This window comes from Coturnix japonica, chromosome 21, assembly GCF_054131305.1.
Source record: "Coturnix japonica strain WE chromosome 21, WE-NBRP24, whole genome shotgun sequence".
Lineage (NCBI taxonomy): Eukaryota > Metazoa > Chordata > Aves > Galliformes > Phasianidae > Coturnix > Coturnix japonica.
In genome coordinates this window covers 10,534,474-10,552,225 of record NC_140683.1, presented here as the reverse complement: position 1 = coordinate 10,552,225, position 17,752 = coordinate 10,534,474, and the positions used below count along the sequence as shown (strand labels likewise).

Below are 17,752 nucleotides of genomic sequence, written 5' to 3'. Positions count from 1 at the left end.
CACTCAGCACAGCTGCAGCATTGACGGTTGTTTTTAAAGCACACAGCCACAGTAAAATGCATCTGCTTTATTAGTTAATTATATACAGGAGATCTTTGATACGTTACTAGATAAGTTACCTTCACAAAGAGCAAGAGGAAAATCAAAAGTGACAGTCTGCTGTAAACAAAACTATCCGTCCTTTTGGGTCTGCTGGGGCTGCAGACCAACTGAGAAGGCACTGGGGGAAATAACAGAAGCTCAGGGATGAACACAGCCTGGATACACTGTGCTTCCTACAGACATGTAAAGACAAAGTATCAGGGTGCACTCACAGACACAGCGATCACATTCTAAGCATGCTACATATGCTGACACGTGAACTTCATTTACTCAAGTCTAATAATCTAATATTAGAGTCCTCACCTCCCTCTAAGCACCACTCAACACAAGTTTAGTGTTAACACTGGGACAGCTTGAAATACAGCCAGCATAAAGGCCAGGATGGCATCCAACATCCAACGCACTAAGTGCAAGTCGGTATCACAGTGGGCAGGTTTTGCTCAGACTGGGGAAGCAAACAGCATCAGGTGGGCAGGAGGGAGGCTGGGGCACAGGGAGGCTCCTCAGGACTGTCAACAGTTACTAACCCTCAAAAGAGATGATTTCAAGGGAGGATGCACATACAGTGATGCAGAAAAGCAAGCAGGACTGAACTTATGTTATAAAAGCCGCAGCTACTGCATAGTTCCAACTTATCCTTCTCTGATTGGAACAGTCAGAATTCAAGTCTGGGCACTTGAATGCAAAAGGAAAGGTGGCTAAAAAGCTTCACTGATAGCAAGAAGATCAAGTCAAGCAGAAGTTTTATTTTAGAGATAGTCAGAGGTATATGAATGAACTACTGTCAACACAGCGCAGTCACACATCCCTGCAACAGCTGCAGCTTGTTCAAGGGAAACCACACAGGTTGGTGCTGAACTCAGCTCAGGGCTGAGGTCTGTACTGAGAGCTCTCTCCCTGTTTCAGAACGCAGCCAGCTCCAACACGTCGCTGCTGGATTTCACTGACAAGCACTAAGGTCCTCACAGCTCACACACAGATTGGAAGAGTCTGTTTTCCACTCTCACAGAGAAATATGATTGCTTACAGGGCTCAGAAGGTTTTTACCTTGAGACAGATGCAGAAAAAAAGAGCATCCTATGGTCTATCTCCATCCCTTTGCAGTCTGCTACATACAGAACTCTCTCCAGAGACCTGACTGGGGAAGAGCTGCTCCTATTTCTCATCAGGTGTCCACAACTTTCCTGTGACAACTGCTTTGTTTCTCTCACTTGGATACAAATTTGCTACAGAAAGAAACTATAAAAGTGAGCTCGCTTTGAATTCTTCTCCTTTTTTGTTCAGTCCAAGCTAATAGTCACAGCATGATTACTTTTACTTCTTTTATATATATATATATATATATTAATCAGCCCAAGCAACTCCAAATTAACTGAATTAACAGAGGGCTGCTGTAGCCCTACTGCTCTTCTCCTTCCCACATTTCACTCTGCAGGAACACAGGTTTTAATTTCCTTCATTTCACTCAAGGAACGCCCTATTGTGACATTTTAGCCTTCAGTGTAATGAAATTGTTTGTCTCTTGCCTCATTTAAAGAATGAGTGTTAGTAAGCCAGAAGTCCAGCTCTAGACCCATTCAGGTACAACCCAACCTGAAGTCAATACAGGTTCACTGGCCAGTTTAAAATCTTTTTGCTCTGCAAATGTCATTTTTGTTCTGTATCTGCTCCGTACATTGCAATGATTGGGAAGTGAAAGCAGCCAAATTGAAATGTTACCACTTGAAGCTGAGTAAAACTGCTGGATGCATCTGAAGTCTAGCAACATTCATCATACTCAGGTGGGCTTGGAGGACAGACTCATCGTGACCCCCCAAAGCACAGGGCTCACATACTTCTGTCCAAGTTCTCACTTGCTGGGACAGACCTGAGTGTGTCTGAGAAGCAGCACCGTGTCTTCCTCTGCAAAACTCCGTGTTAGAAGGTGTCGTTGGCCCCAGAAGACACAATGCCAGAGAGACTTGCCCAGGCACTGTGTACATATTAAAACAAAACAGCCATTTGCACACACTGGCTCCATTGGTGACTCCCATCTTTACCTACTGTTCGTAAAATCCTCACAGACAAACGTTTACAATTTAGGAATAAAATGTTTCATTTAAAAAAAAAAAAAAAAGAATAAACTCTACATTTCCATCATGGCACAATCTGAGACTAAAGCAAATCCTAGCCGAGAACAGCTATCATGGGATTCATGAGCTGCCAACGTGCAGCATGGGAGTCTTGCATATCCCAGCATCTCACATCCCTGCACCCCACCTAGGAAATTGTGGTGAACTCCAGTATATGTTTGTTATGTCTTTTCTTTCAACTTAGGATGATCCAGTCTTCATGATGGCTGCATTTTAAGAGAGTAATGGGATGGAGGGGCTTCTGGGCAGTGTCCGTTGTTAATGGCAGTGCTCGGTGATATCCACAACAACTGCCTTTTTCCAACTGAAGAAGAAATAACCCATCCCTGCCCCTGCTGCCACAGCTATGCAGAGGTATCCGTTGTATGTCATGAAGATCAGCATAAGGAAGTAACTGACCACGACTTGAATGATGTGCAGTATAGTCTGCAGGAGGTGAGGGAAGCTCAGCATCTGCTGTCTGAGAACACAAAACCCAAAGAAGAGTCAGCATCCATCCATGAGGCACAGATGAGAAAATGCACATTCCTTACGAGAAAGCTTAGCTCTTAGGCTAATGAGATGGGTGTGAAATGGCAGAGAAGATAAAGCAGTCTGGACAAATTTCTACATGTGTTTGTGACCTGTAACTGTGTTTTTCTCCACAAAGCTAATCAACAGTAAGGGAAATTCGGCATTCACTGTGGGGACAAAACTTTTAGCTGAGAAACTTCTGAAAGTTTATTATTCCCTCCATTAATAAGCAGAATAGGTTTGGTTTTTGTTTTGTTTTTTTCCTGTGTAGATGCTGTCAGTAGGAGGATTCTAAATATTTTCTGTCAGTGACTGGTGATAACACCCACATTCTGTTCCTGGGAACTCCCCAGATGTGGTTTTTAAAAAGCTGTTCTGTCCCAGTTTTTGCCTTTCTCAGGTGCTGAAGAGATTTGTCTTTGAAGGAAGTGAGATTCTTACCCAACAGTTTTGTGCGTCTCCATCAGGATGGTGCCATTGGGACCTGGCACTGGCATGGAGTTGTAGCGAATGCTGACTTGGGATTTGCGGAGCAGACACTCCCGGGCAATCTTAAGGCCTTCATAAAACATGGCTAGGAAGAAGACAGCCACAAAAGCACCAGCCATTTCTGACAAAAGAGGAAACATTATTCTATCTGTGCAATAGAAAACATTCGCTTCAAAACATGTCAGAAGAGACACTGTATGATCCATCAACCATGTCACACTGCACAGTTTACAGCTGGGCACTGGGCACACACACATACAGATGGTAGAAGTGAATTTAACCCACACACTAATTGGAATTTCACCCGTTAACTGAAACTAGCAACCACTTCAGCTAGGAAGACAAGTCAAACTCCGGAACTACACGAACATCTTGCTTATTTTCACCCCACAGATGCTGTTTTGAACAGATTTGCTGCAGTGTGTCTGGATACTTTTGGTGTAACAAGGTAATTCCAGCAACATTCATTAATTGCAACCATTTTATTTGGAACGGGCAAGGCAGTGTTACCAACCTCCAGGTGTATTGATTGTAAGGCCAGAAAACAGCAACGGCACATTCTCATAGCTGAAGTGGAAAGTCATTGCCTGCCCAAGACATAAAGAACACCAAGATGAGCATGAATAGCTCAGCATCAGCAGTATTCAAAGGGAGACAGCTGAAAAAGTACTTAGAAACTTTTCAGGGGCACAGATCCTACAGTCACCTCCACGGAAACTCCAGCATCTCTGCAAAGCTTTAGTAATTCCAGTACACACAAGTCTGAACTTGCTTAAATCAAAGTCAGCTAGAGCAGCAGGACGCAGGACCAACACACCCTTAATGCCCATGTGGCAGAAAGCCCTGTAGCACTTTGCTCCACAAGCCCAGCAGGTGCTTAGAGTTCAGGAGAAAAAGGGCAGGGAGTTTTTTTTTTTGCCTGCAGGTCAACACAATCCATTACAACAGCTTGCATTCCTCTCAGTGCGGGTTAAGGCTTTTACTAATAGCCCAGACAAACTCTGTCCATCTCCTTTTCTTGTAGGAAAATGCCCACTTTAAATTTCTGTCCTTAGCTTGCTAGAGAACATTTCATGTTGCGTAGCACCTCCTACCACTCCTTCACCATCAAAGAACCACAACAGGGCTTGTTATTAACTGGATTGATTCATGCCTTTCACAGCTAAGTTAAATTTCCACTTCTGAATAGCAAAACAAGTTACCCTGAACCACAAACAAGTAAAAGCTCGCAGTTAATGCTGACTAACCACTTACCATCATCATCATCCCAGATCCATGACCACCTCCTGGAGATGCTGTAGAGTGGTGATGCTCAGGGTGTGTGGTTGGCAATGTAGAGCTGTTCATCATGTGGTGAGACATCTTTATGGCAGAGGCATTCAAAAAGGCACGTAGAAAAGTGGGACCCTGAAAAACAAAGGGGAAAAATCTAATAGGAAGCAACACTTGTCTGAGCAGAGTATGGTATGAAAATGCTCTAAGCCATCAAGGTATTGCCTGAGAACTACTGTCTACAAATTAATTTCTGGATCATCCCCTTGATCCTGCACTCCAACTAGAGAACACATAGCAAAGCAAGCAGGAAAATATAAAGGAGGCGTGTCCCTCACAGCTTTACAGCACTGCCTTCCTGCACCATTCTAAACATTCTTGCCAGAAAAGCAGCCTAATGTGATTGAGGTAGGACACAGGACAAGTGTTCAGCACAAAGGGACATTTCTTATCTGTCAGAGGAAAAAAAAATCCCTGTCTCTTCTCAATTGTAGTCATGCAAGTGGCAAAAAATATCTCAAGCTCCATTTTAAATTGCATATACGAAAGGATCAGGATACAGTATTTCTCTTAATTGACAGTTATGCCTTTTATTTGGAACATGTTTAACAAAGAAATTATGTTAGGTGGTACAAAACCTATTGCCAGGCAAAGGTCTGCAACAGCCACAGGCAATCCAATTGCATTTCCATGAGCTTTACTTTGTCACATCTCCCCACTAATCACATTACACTCAATGAGAGAAACACTCAGAAGGCTGACAGTCTGAATCCCTTATCGGGTTACTTCAAATCAGGTACGTCTGGACATAGCACATAGAAAATAAAAGCACACTGAGCAGTGCCCATGGCTTCTCAGTCTGCACCCCAGCACAACCTGGGATGGATAACCAGTAAGGATTCTTGGTGTGAAGTGAAAGTTCTTCAGGTGGAAACAGCAACAAGAAAAACAATCAGGGAATACCAGTCAGTCCTGAAACAGCAGCATTCATCAGAGTGACAGAAAGTGCAGGTCAGACACCACTGAAGATAAGCACTGACACTGCTGTACTGCAGTCCAGAACTCTGTGTGCCCTCCCAGCACAGACCACAGGAAACATCAAGTGAAGTCATGAAGTACAGATACAGAACAGATAGGTGTGAATATATTCAGACTGAAAATACAAAGTGAAAATCTAGAAAATATTTCCAAACCGAAAGCAGTGTTAGCAACTGAAAAAACCAAAGAGCAAACAGCTGCCAGTGGAACTGGTTCAGTCTGTGACCTTACAACAGAGCTGTGTGGGAACTGCTGGGGGCTCAGGACAGTCAATGTGTCCCTGCAGAGGAGCAGGGACAGGACGTGGTCTCCAAAGGCTTTGGAGTTAAAGAGCCATGAGAGAAGCTGAAGATTTGGGGGGAACAAGGAAACTACATTAGCAGTGCTGGGCAGGAAAGCAAGAGAAAGAATTAATGCTCTTTGTGAACATTAGCATTAATGAATGGAGTTAAGCACCTATTTGCATTCAAGTCAGCTAGTATTAGCTGTATCAACAATAGCTCAGCTATTTTCTGCAACTCTGTGCAGATAAAGTTTGCAGCACAGCTCTTACTGCATCGGGCTCCTTCACAATAACTTGCTTGGAAAGTTACCTCATAGTCTACTAGTCCTGCCTAAGAGCAGAATGTATTCCCTGTCCATATTTCTGTTAATATCTTGTACCCGTTATCATCTCTAATCTGTACTTACACATTGAGACCAGAAAAACAGCTCAGAAAAACGTTCAGAAGGGGGAAAAAAAAGGAAAAAAAAATAGACTAATGCAATAAACAGCTCACCTGACACAGATTAGCATTACCAAAGGACACCTGCAGAGCAAACAGCACAAATTTCACACAGCAAAGCTTGTAAGATCACATTTTTTTCTGAGACCAAATACTCAAGAGCTAAAACTGACGTTCCAAAATACAAACAGCTGGAAAAAGAATCATCTGCCAAGACACACATGCTTCAAAACAACTTCTGCAGCACAGAAGGAAGAGCAGCCAACATGGTTTAAACTGCAAGATCAAAGATAAGGGTCCCATAAGAGGAATGAAACAAACTGAGAACTTCCCCTCTCCTCTGGCCCAAATCTTCTCTCTTCTCCCTTCTTTCAGTTGACTGACCCATAGCTTCTGCTTTGGCTGTTACACGCTCTCACTAACAACTACAGTCCAATTTTATTATTTGTTCATTTCAGAATGCTACGTTTCCTTCAAACACCGCAGGTTCTACAGAAGCTACTTCTATACCAGGCTAAAAACTCCCTCCGTGGTTGGTTTGTGTCCAGTTTTTCCTAATTTACTGTCACTAGTCTTGAGAGAAACACCATGCTTCTTCTCTAGATATTTACAGAGTACTAACCTTACCAACAAGGACAGCATTCACATGTGGCTGGGCAGAGTCCTGTACAGCTCAGAAAGGCCATGCTTGATGCTCACCAGCACAGCAACTGTCCACATTGGTGCTCTCACACCAAATCCATCTCCCTGCTGCAGTTACCTACCACTGAAAGACACACTATCAGATACTGAAAAGCATGGGAATTAAGTAATGTAAGATAAAATAACCTACACCGAGACACTACAGCCATTTTTTTCTGTTACATGTTCTGATAACACGTGGACAAAAACTCTGTTGAAAAATGAATCACTTCCAGTGGAATAACCCAGTGGAATAAGTCTGAGTTACAGCCTGGCAGGTCTCAAACTGCGCCTTGGGGTAAAAAACAGTATCTGGGGCAGCAGGAAGAACAGATTGAAGGCAAATATTTCAAGTTACAAAGCTCTGGTTTGCTTTAGCAGAGAGGCATGGACTGACACAGAGCTGAGCTGGCCATGAAACAAAGTCACCATTTTTTAACAAATCTGACTCCATAACCGGGAAGAAAAAAAACCAACCACAAACACGCAAGTTTCTATTGCAGCAAATTCTCTAAATAGGTTTAAGCCTTGTGCAAACTCAACATTTCAGCACCAGGTATTTTAGTCTGAATAGATGACTTGATCTCTCGACTGCTGCCTGCTTCATGTTTGCACAGAGGGAAGGAGGCACTGGGGTGGGCTTCTGAGCACCCCTGGCCAGGGGACCCGAACCAGGTGGAGGCTGCACCAGGCTCCAGCATTTCTCAGTGTTTGCACACCTGAAGGGCGCAGACTGCATGGTACACCTGCATCACTGCTGCACTGTTACCAGGGTCACACACACAAAGATTTCTTTTCACTCTGCAGTAATCTACTGCATAAAAAAACAAACAGGGTGGGACAGGGCAAAAGAATGAGGAAATTCTTCCCAGGACTTATTTCCCTCGGGGTGCTGTTGTCCCAGGCCAGAGAAGCCACAGCCTCCATTTTGTGACCCCTCCGGTTTTCAGGGAAAGCAGCCAAACTCAGAACTCTGTGCAGGACTGGTGCTGCTCTGAGCTGGCAGAGCTCAGCACACAGGCAGGCTCTGTTCACACAAAATATTTGTATCCCTCCACTGCAACGTCACCTTCACAGCTCAGCAAAATAGGACGATTCAGGAGAATCCTGCAGACAGGAACAGGATCTGGCAACAACTATTAGCTCAGGTTCAGCATCAGACCTAACTTTAGCCCTCTGCAAACATTCTTCCAGTTTCATGCACTCAGGGAAGCCATAGTAGCAGCTTAAGGGAACACAGAAATGAAAGGAAGATAGGGATCTTGTGCCAGTGCACAACAGAAACAGGGTAAATGAACTGGACCTGATGAGATGCCAAATATAAAGCCGCCTTCTGAAGCAGGTCTCAGCCATAAGACAACTGCCATTATATACAATCTCTATGATAAGATCCCAATCTGCTGTGGCTTTGCTCTGCAAACTAGAATCTAGAATTCTGCCAAATTTTAGTAAATTATAAAATTTTTCCATTGTAAATAGCCTTCCAGCTACCCAAAGGTGCTGCAGCTTTTAATAAGAAACACAAGACGTGCAGAAACAGGACAGACCATGGGAAGGGTCTGCCAAGCTCCCAGAAAGCTTCAGAAGCCAGCTCAGCCCGAAACTCAGCACACAAACAGAGCTTCCTTAGAGTCAGATTCAAAAGGAATGATGCCACTTTCCAAACCAGAAGTCTAATAGGATTAACGATGGAGCCCTAGATGAATGCTCACTACAGCAGCAAACCCTTCCCTTCAAAACAGTGCCCCATCCTTCCCACGCCAGTTCTGAAAAAGCAAGAAATAAAACTAATTCCACTGGCTTTGCCCAAGAGGACTTGAATCACCAAATAACACCTCTCCAGCTTCCCTCACACCAGTGATTTGTTCAGCAGCGCTGGCTGCAGGGGCCCCGTGCAGCAGCAGCACACAGGACAGCCCTGCAGATCAGCATAGCAGCCTCCAGATTCCTGCTGCTCCTCTGCTGGAGCGATTCTTACCTAACGTATCTCCAACAGTGTTTCGGACAGTGAGAACTGGGCCAGGGGGTCCTTCTCTCCTTCTGAAGAAGTGAAAAATATCTGGTAAGCTTTACTGACAATCAAAATGAAAACACTCTATAGAGAAATCCAAGGGAGAAACACTAAATGCAGCAAGTTGGAAAGGCAAAAATCTCTTGCTTGCACATCACATACAGCCCAGTTGTGCATGACACAAAGGAATGCTACATATGAAAGACGTAAGTAATGGAAAAGGCAGCCCAAAGTTATCGGTGTTCTACTCACAGCAGTCCTGCTGGCAGACTAGTTGAGTTACCCTGGCTCTGAGCTCACAACCTCGAGCCCAATTTTTTTCCCCCCTTCAATGCAGTAAGTGGAGGTGGGAGGGGAAGCAGAGCGTCTGCACACGTTACTGCACCGCTCCCTGGCTCTGACCGTGGCCTCCACTGAACAGCCCAAGCTTGTTGTAAGACCTAAGCACTGCTTGCAGTCAATTCAATTTCCTGGCAAACTGGACAACTTTAACCACTTCCTTTCCTACTTGTGGACCTACTGCTCCTCCTTCAGGATCTCAGGCTTCACTTCACAGCTGCTCAGAGGCAGCCCATGCTAAGAGATGTCCTTTTCTTAAGGCCATGCCAACAAACACTGACTTGAGGCAGGACAGGCAGTGAGAGTGAACAAAGCCTACACCGCCCACGCCAGGAGCTCTGAGGGTGAGAGATTAGCCAGAATTCAGCTGATGCTCTCTGCAGAAGGCCAGGTGCCAGGGCTGGGGGCAATACTCTGCGAGTATGGGCACCTTCCTCAGTGCTTGGGGAGCTTTAGGTGTGCCCATGGGTCTTGACAAAGGTCCCAAAAGAGCCATGCCAAGTGGAGTTATTTTGCTGTTCTTGCTTTCTCACACTTCATCTGAGCTGCAAAGCTCTACCCGTCAGGGCTCCTGGCTGCCACAGTTCCTTTGAGTTCTACTTCCCAACTCCTTATGTTTTTTTTCCCACAAGCTGCACTTGTACCAATACATATTTGTCCCTCTCATTTTAAGGATGGCTTTTCCCAAGAAACAGACTGCACCCTCCTCAAGAAATTATCACTTTACACTCCTGCATGTAGCAAAAACTGGCAGTCCAACTTCAGAGCACAGATCCCATCTGAGATGCTGCCTCTCACAGGAGTTGCACAACATTTGGTAACTCACAGCAGTTACATCCATTAGTCAACATTTAATTAAGGCTAAGACAAGCTGACAAAAATATCAGTGTCAGTCCTTCGTACTGAACCAAAGCAAAACCCAGATACGCAACTGAGGTTAAGGCATTCACCCAGCATGATCCCTGACACTGGAAGAGGGGACAGAGCTCTTCCTCCTAACACAGCTACAGCCACGTCCCTTGCAGGGAGTTTATTTTCATAGCCAACCTGTCTGAGCACCTTCTGTTAGAGGCTGTGCTTGATCTGCTTAGGAGGTCATTCCTAATCTTCCAGCTTATGCAGCCTCCCCAGGGAATCTCTAAATCTTTGAACGTGAAAAAAAAATAATCTCAGGACAGACTGTTCTTTACAGGACAATGCACTGAACTTCATGAAGCAGAGTATCGTGCCAGCCCATGTCATTACTAAAGGGCCCAATGAAGTGGAAGGCTGCAGAAACAACTCTGCATAGCAAATGTACAGCTATAAAACCAACAATAGTGGAGGAAAAGCTAAGAAGTGCTGGCAAGAGATCTTACAGATGGAGGAAATAATGTTGATCTGGGGAGGCTGAATAACTGAGGGACGCCACTCCAGACAAACCTTTTGCTCAGCCACACTGAAACTACAAGTGGAAAAGCTATAAATGATGGATGCTTGTAAGGAGTGTGGCAAAACTGAAAAGTCTCGTGTTCTCCTGGCTGCAACCTCACTTCCACAAGAAAAGCCTGACATTTACAGCCCAGGCTCAAGCACCTGTAATGCACAGAAACTTCACATCAGGACCCAAGTGTGAACCTCACAAAGGGCCCCAAACTACACCAAGCTGAAACAGTTCCTTTGCTTTCTTTATTTTTTATTTTTGGGTAATGGACAGATACTGAAAGCTGTCAGGGGCAGATGATGACACATACATGCATGGTTCTTATTCACACAAAGGACAGCCATGAAGGATATACTGAACAAATTTTGGAGAAATAGACATTACAAACACGCACTGAACTGAGCATTCTAATATACCAGCAATAATAAAACACGCCCTAGTAAAACACAAATACTTTTAACCTGAGGGATGTTAAATTAACCTAGAGTCCCAGTGGGACAGTTGTAAGGATCTGAGCACATTCCAGCCATGGCCTGCTTTGATAATCACAAGCTGAGCAAATCAAACATGCAGCTCAGGAAACAAGCACAGCTCTCCTGGCCCACAGCCACCCACCCGCTGACCAGAAGCAGAGGCCAGAACAGACATGTCAGCAGCACAGTGCTGCTTCACTGCTAACGTACACCAACAAATGCCTCAGTATTCAGAAAAGGTGAGATGCTACATCAGTGGAGAGTGGATCTGAACAGTGACAAAGGCCAGCAGGATCTCTTCAACACTCCAACATCCACCTGCTCATCTCTGAGCACAACAAACCTTTCCCCTTTGCTCACATTCCTGTTGCAGTTTAGACAGAGAAGCACTCAACTCCAGTGAGCTCTCCTCACAAATCAAATCAGCACACTGAGGATTTCTGCACTCCACAGCTTTTTCCCTTCTGTACATACACATACATGTATGTATGTACAGAATGTACATACATTCCCCCCTGCTTGTTTTCATTTCTCTCTTTCTTCCATCACTGACCTTTCCCATCACATACTTGCTGCTCTGCACTGCTGGTTCCTTTCCTTCCCATCCAGCTGGATGAGGCAGGTGTCTCCTGCTTCCTGCCACCCAAAGAGAACAGATGTTTTAGAAGAGCAGAATTGAGGCATCTCAGAAGACACCAGACCTGAGGAGCAGTGCCAGTCCCACAGCTCCCAGAGCAAAGGAGATGCCATACAATAGCTGTGTTGCTCATCTGGGTGCACTACAGCATTAGAAATGCTAAAAACTGACAGGATGCTGTGATAACACAACTTTATAAAAGGGCTCCCACGAAAGCATGTCAGACATCAAACCTTCTTACAGCCAACAGCAGTGCGAATGCAGAGCTAGTGCTAACAAGTTTCCATCAAAGGCAGTTCCCAGGAGGCATCTAGAGAAGAATGTCTTCTGCAAACCTTGTGCATGTCAAAGGCTTCCGAAGCAATTACCCCGAGTCTGCAGTCTGGCTGGGCTTTATCACAGCTCCATCTCTTCCTGCGATCATCAAGGGCATGGAGCAGGAGCGCAGTAATTGGTCCTCAGCTCTCAGCACACCCTGTACTCAGCACCCTGGAACAGAAACCTGAGGGCCTCCCAGGACTGCGCTGTATTTAAGCAGAGATAAGGCAGGATGGTTAAAATCCCAATGGTCCAACAGGACTTGCTGGGATGCCAGAACAGCCCAGTACAATCTTACTGTGCACAACGTTCAGTCAGGGCTGCTTTGCTAATCATTTTGTAGCGCTTCTTTGTCAGCTGAAGTGAGCAGCGTAACTCTCCTTGCTACCAGCAGAAAGAAACGAGACAGCAGCTGGGAAGAGGTGAAGAGGACAGAAAAGAAGTTCTTTGTGATCTGCATTCTCCAAGATTACGTAACTTCTTGAATAAATAGATACTTCCTTATGCTCGGAAGTAACGTTACACAACTGAGTGCTGGAGTGGTGACCACTGAGCCAGAATACATCCTGCTGCTTCTCCCATGACACAGAACTGAAGCACCGCAGAGCCCCGAGCCTTGAAATACACTTCAAAAACTTTTTAATCTAAAAAATATATATAACTTCTGTATTGGAAAATCAAGTCATCAACACAATTCAGAAGACCAAAACACTTTCTTCTGCTTGGCCTTACTGTTCCTGGTGCTGTATGTGGAGAATCAGTGGTTAGCAATTTTGGTGCCAGAACTGCTGAGGTCTAGGAGACCTCCTGAGATCACCCAGTCTAACTTCTGTGATCAAGCAGGCTCAGCAAGAGCAGGCTGCCTGGTCAGCACCTTACTGCCACCTAAGCACAACAGCTACACATGTAGCTGGATGTTCTGTATGCGTGAAGGACCTGCCTGTTCTTGTAGAGAGGATGTGGAGCTGCTGCGTACCCCGGAGAGCAAAAGCCATCATTGATGGACCTGGATCCAGATCTGTAGTCTAACTAAAAAGCTCCCTTTGTTGAACATTTCACTCTGGGAATCCTTTGGCAGAGAAATCTTCCCTCCAGTGAGCTCAGGCAATGTCTAATGAGCTGTGGTAACAAAGATAGTTTTAATTGAATGGATCAGCTAATAACAACTTCGCTATAGACACAAACCTGCACATGCAGAAAAGCTTTTTTCTCCTTTGGCTGTTTTTCACCATCGTATACTGACTAAGCACAAGAACAGAACAGTCATACAAGTTCTAATCTGGCCTTCAGGTGCATTTTAGACTCTAGAAAAGAAAAACACCCTCCAGACGTCTTTGTTAATCCCATTTTGGAATCCATTCCACATGTATGATATGAAACATATTGATCTAAGCAATTCATACGTGCTCTTCCATCTCCTGTACTGTCAGGCACTCATCACAGAGCAGCACCTTCATCACACTTTCACCACACGTGAGAGCTTCCTTGAACTAAAATCCCAGGAGCACATTTCATTCTAATTTCTCCTCTCTTTCTTCTCACAGTTAAGTGGCTGTTTGTCCACAAACAGGTATGGGCCCATATGCAGACGCAGCACTTTAAGGCAGCCACTCAACCACTCACCTTCCCTGGAGCTGTCGGTTCCAGCCCATGCCAGGCATTGCTGCAATAGCCATGCACTGTTGATGTCAGCTTACACGGGAACACGCTTGGATTTTCAAGTTCCAGTCTGGCATGTCAGGGTCACTTTTAAATGTGGGCTTTTCATTAATGTCCTAATAGTTTGCAAAAGAGACTCTTAGAAAAATCCCGTTTTCCCTGCCTACAGGAGTACAGCGCATGCTTGTTCACTAACTTTGCATCACCACCTACGCCATAAAACAAAAGCTTGCTCTACCAGAGCCAAGAAACAAATTCTTTTGCACACTGATTGTTCGTAACACCAGTTTGTTTTGAGAAGCCTAAAGCTGTTTCTGAGCAAAGTATAACATAAGTTTTCATCAGCAAAATCCATTCTATAGAGTTGTGAGTTAACTTGTCAATCTGTGTTTCAGCAGATGGTTAAAGGCTAAAATACGTATCTCCAGAGGCACCTTCCTACTTTTGCTCTCTGATCTCAGATAACAGTATGGTATATGTGGCAGACAGTCATGCCAATACCTGTAAGAGTTCAGAGGACAAATTCATAGCCCTAGTCCATACAACAGCCTACCACTACATTTTCACTGTTGGACAGGCAAAAATACAATCCCATGTTCACTTGTTTTCACCCCAGTAATAGAGAAGATCTGCAATATCAGGAAATGGGAAAGGGCGATGGAATGAAACCTTACTCTAGGAGGGAACTTGCCTCTGAAGAGTGAAGTCGTCTTGGTCTCATGATGCTCTTCTGACAGGACTAGCTCCAGGGCATGGAAAGCTACAACTGAGAGCGATCAACAGATTTTTGAACCCAGCTCTGTGTGACAATGAACCATACTGGAAAAAAAGCCTTCAACACTGCCTTTTTCATTTAGCTTTCAAGGCCCTGGACTGCCACAGAGATGCTAATCCAGAGCAGAAATGATTCAGTGCTTAAAAAAAAATAAAAAGTCTAAGTACTTACTAATCCAGAGAGAGATTTTCCACCTACTGCCTCCAAGAGAGCAGACTTCTCCAAACAGGCTACAATGCTGAGACAGACCAAAGCTTCTAAACTTTGAGATAATGCTGACAAGCAGAATGAGTATCATTATCTATATCAAAGGCTAATCATTAACTACTGCTCAGATTCAACTGTAATCACTTTTACTCTGCTTTAAGCCTGTTTATTACCCAACTTGTAAGCTATTTCAAACCACATCTATCACCTGTAATCCACTCCGTGGAAAATATTTATATTAAGCCTTTCATAGGTATTCAGAACAGAGACAAGGGCTGAAGCAGCAGGGACTTCGGCTGCATTCTACCCTGGCTGAAACCATCCTCACAAAATATCGACAGCTCCTATTGTTACAGCCAAAGATTTCATATGACTCAAAATAAATATTTACTGCTTGGCCTCTGGAGCCTGCAGAAGACAGAAGCCAACCACGGCAGGAGCAGAGGAAGGGCTGGGATGCTCACACTGGCTTCAAGTAAGATCAAATTCAAGCAGTGCACAAAAAGGAATCGGCTGGCACGCAGCACACACGATCCTACTCTCGTGATGTACAGTTGCTGTAACATTTCTCTAGTATCCTTCAATCTCACCTGACATCACCTCAAACATTAAGAGAATTCAGTACTTCCTTGTGAGATAATGTCTTATGCCAGGCTCATGATGGTAACTTGATTTGTATCAAACTCTGCCAATAGCATGATTCAGTCTCTTGTCAAGCTCATTCGACCAGGAGTGCAGACAAAGGGACCATAAAAGATGCAATAGAGAAAAAACAGAACAACACTGTGAGGTGGATTTTACTTCCATAATATTCTATGGCTGGGCGTGTTCCTCAGGAGCCTGCACTGCTACTTCCCTTATCACTTTGATGTCCAAGGGTTGACTTACCACATCGGAAACACACAGGCTAATCTCGCTGCCCTCCCATGGAGCACTGCACTGACAGAGCTGCTGCTGTCGCTTCCTGAGAGCCGGAGGAGAATGAGCCGGGATCGCCTGCCTGCTGGGAGCACCAGCCTTCAGTCTGCTCTCCATTTGTTAGTGTTTTTCTTTCCCAAGTAAAGGATGCAAGTTTGAAAACGCAAGCAAGCTGTGACAATACGTTGTCCAATCTCTAGAGTACAAAGCCTTTCAGAGCAGGAAAAGTTAGGTGAGGTATGAGCTGCTTAATCAGATCCCCAGCTCTCAGCACTGCCTCTGACCAGACACAATATGCAGGAACCCAGCCAGGAGCTGCATGGCCATGCTGTGCTGTGCACTGCCACAGATACTTCATCACAGTATGATTGCTTTCCAGAGCAAACAAGGCAACTTCCAGAATAAAAAGAAACGAAAGGCTTTAGAAAGTTAATCTGCAGTGCAACAAATTAGGAGTTTAATTAGTTTACAGTAACTATTTCCATTATTCTTCGCATTACAGGATTCTGGCTTTTAGCCGAAGAAAAGGTTAATGAAAAAATCACTGCTCTCAACTACCCTGGGATAAGAACATGAGACTGAAACAAAATGTAGTGCAGTAGATTACTAACACTGGATCTTCGAGGAGGAACAAACAAAACAAAACAAACCCCAGATTGAGGCTTTTTCATCCTTCTCTAAGGAAAAACTGCCCAGATCCCCAGTGATTTCCTGACAGATCTCTCGAGGAGCTCACACTGGCTGTCAGCTCCAACTCGACTTCATAACACTGAGGCAGTTTATGGGCTACCTGAGGGTGACCTTCAGACAAGCATGAAGCAGGCAGGCCATGGAATCATGGAATGGCTTAGGCTGGAAGCCTGCAGGGACATGGCACCTTCCTGCTGGGCAGTGCAGTCTTGGTAGCAAATGCAGAAGCCAAAAAGGAGAGGAGAATGCATTATATCTCTTTCAAAACATTATCAGTTTTGCCTTCTCTCTGATCTAACGTTGACTGGAAAGCAAGAGAGCTGAAAGGAAGCTCCTTAGGGCACTGACTGAAGGTCCTTAGGGCACTGACTGAAGGAAGGCTCTGTGTGAACATGGCCGTTATTTCATTCACACCACAGCACTATTAAAGATTAGTATTCTCAGCACCTTCCCTTCCCTGGCACGAGGCGTTTGTTCAGGGAAGGAGTCTCAATAATCCCAAACATGAAGAGAAAGTGAGAAGAAAACTCCTGCCAACCCTCCAGTCCTCACCACTGTGTGTCAGTCAGAGCTGCTGGCCCAAAATTCACCTTTAAAGCAGAAGTGACTCAAAAAATCGGAATTCTTCTTTATTGCAGCCTGGAGAGATTATTCTAATTCTCCATCTGGATAAAAAACTGCTTGAGATGGGACATTTAAGGGGAAATCTCAGAGGAAAACAGCTGGATGATGTGTAGCGGTCCTTAAGACAAAGCTCTGTGTGAGCTCACAGTTCCTATGGCAGTATTACTTTATTCCTTTGATTAGTTGTTTGTTATCTTGGTGGGGAGCAGCAGAAGAGGTTTAACGCAGATTTTAGAGCAGGTAACACAAAGCATCGCTGTGATTGAGTGTCACGTACCGGGGCCGGATTAATCGCATCCTGCCAAGCGGGCAGTAATGAGGGGCAGAGGCACAAAGCCCGTCCCCACAGCACAGCACAGCACGGAGCTCCCGCCGCCAGCGCTGCTTCTTTTACACAGAAACACGGGTTTGTGGCTCGGCCATTCTCACTCTTAACACATCCACGCTCAGCTCTGACACCGCTACTCCTCACCCAACGAGCTGTCACCCCATCAATCCCTGCTCAATCCCTGCCCCCTCATCGAGCCCCTCCGTTCCGATGCCCCGCCAGGCGCCCGCCCGCAGCGCGACCCCGCCATCACCTCAGGGAGCGGAGCTGTGAGGGGGGAGAAAGGGCGCGAAACGAGCCCGCGCTGTCACTCACCTCGAGACCGCCACGAGGCTGCCCGCTAAGCCCCGCCCCCCGACATGGCGGTTAAGCCCCGCCCCTTCAAAATGGCGGCTAAG

General features: G+C 45.1%; 1 protein-coding gene across 13 annotated transcripts; it reads right to left on the bottom strand.

The window, feature by feature from the left end:
* Positions 1 to 52: 52 nt before the first annotated feature.
* Positions 53 to 17,715, bottom strand: SLC31A1 (solute carrier family 31 member 1). Of its 13 annotated transcripts, XM_085521567.1 has the most exons (8): positions 17,670 to 17,715; positions 12,204 to 12,359; positions 11,752 to 11,834; positions 8,931 to 8,992; positions 4,491 to 4,643; positions 3,751 to 3,823; positions 3,189 to 3,357; positions 53 to 2,694 (listed from the first exon to the last, which is right to left on the bottom strand). In XM_085521567.1, exons 5-8 carry the CDS (start codon positions 4,596 to 4,598, stop codon positions 2,493 to 2,495), a joined length of 552 nt encoding a protein of 183 aa, XP_085377693.1. In that variant the 5' UTR covers positions 4,599 to 4,643; positions 8,931 to 8,992; positions 11,752 to 11,834; positions 12,204 to 12,359; positions 17,670 to 17,715; the 3' UTR covers positions 53 to 2,492. The 13 variants fall into 13 exon arrangements, with proteins under 13 accessions (XP_085377693.1, XP_085377695.1, XP_085377697.1 ...); XM_085521569.1 differs by lacking the exon at positions 11,752 to 11,834; XM_085521571.1 differs by lacking the exons at positions 11,752 to 11,834; positions 12,204 to 12,359 and adding an exon at positions 6,894 to 7,037.
* Between the last annotated feature and the right edge of the window lie 37 nt (positions 17,716 to 17,752).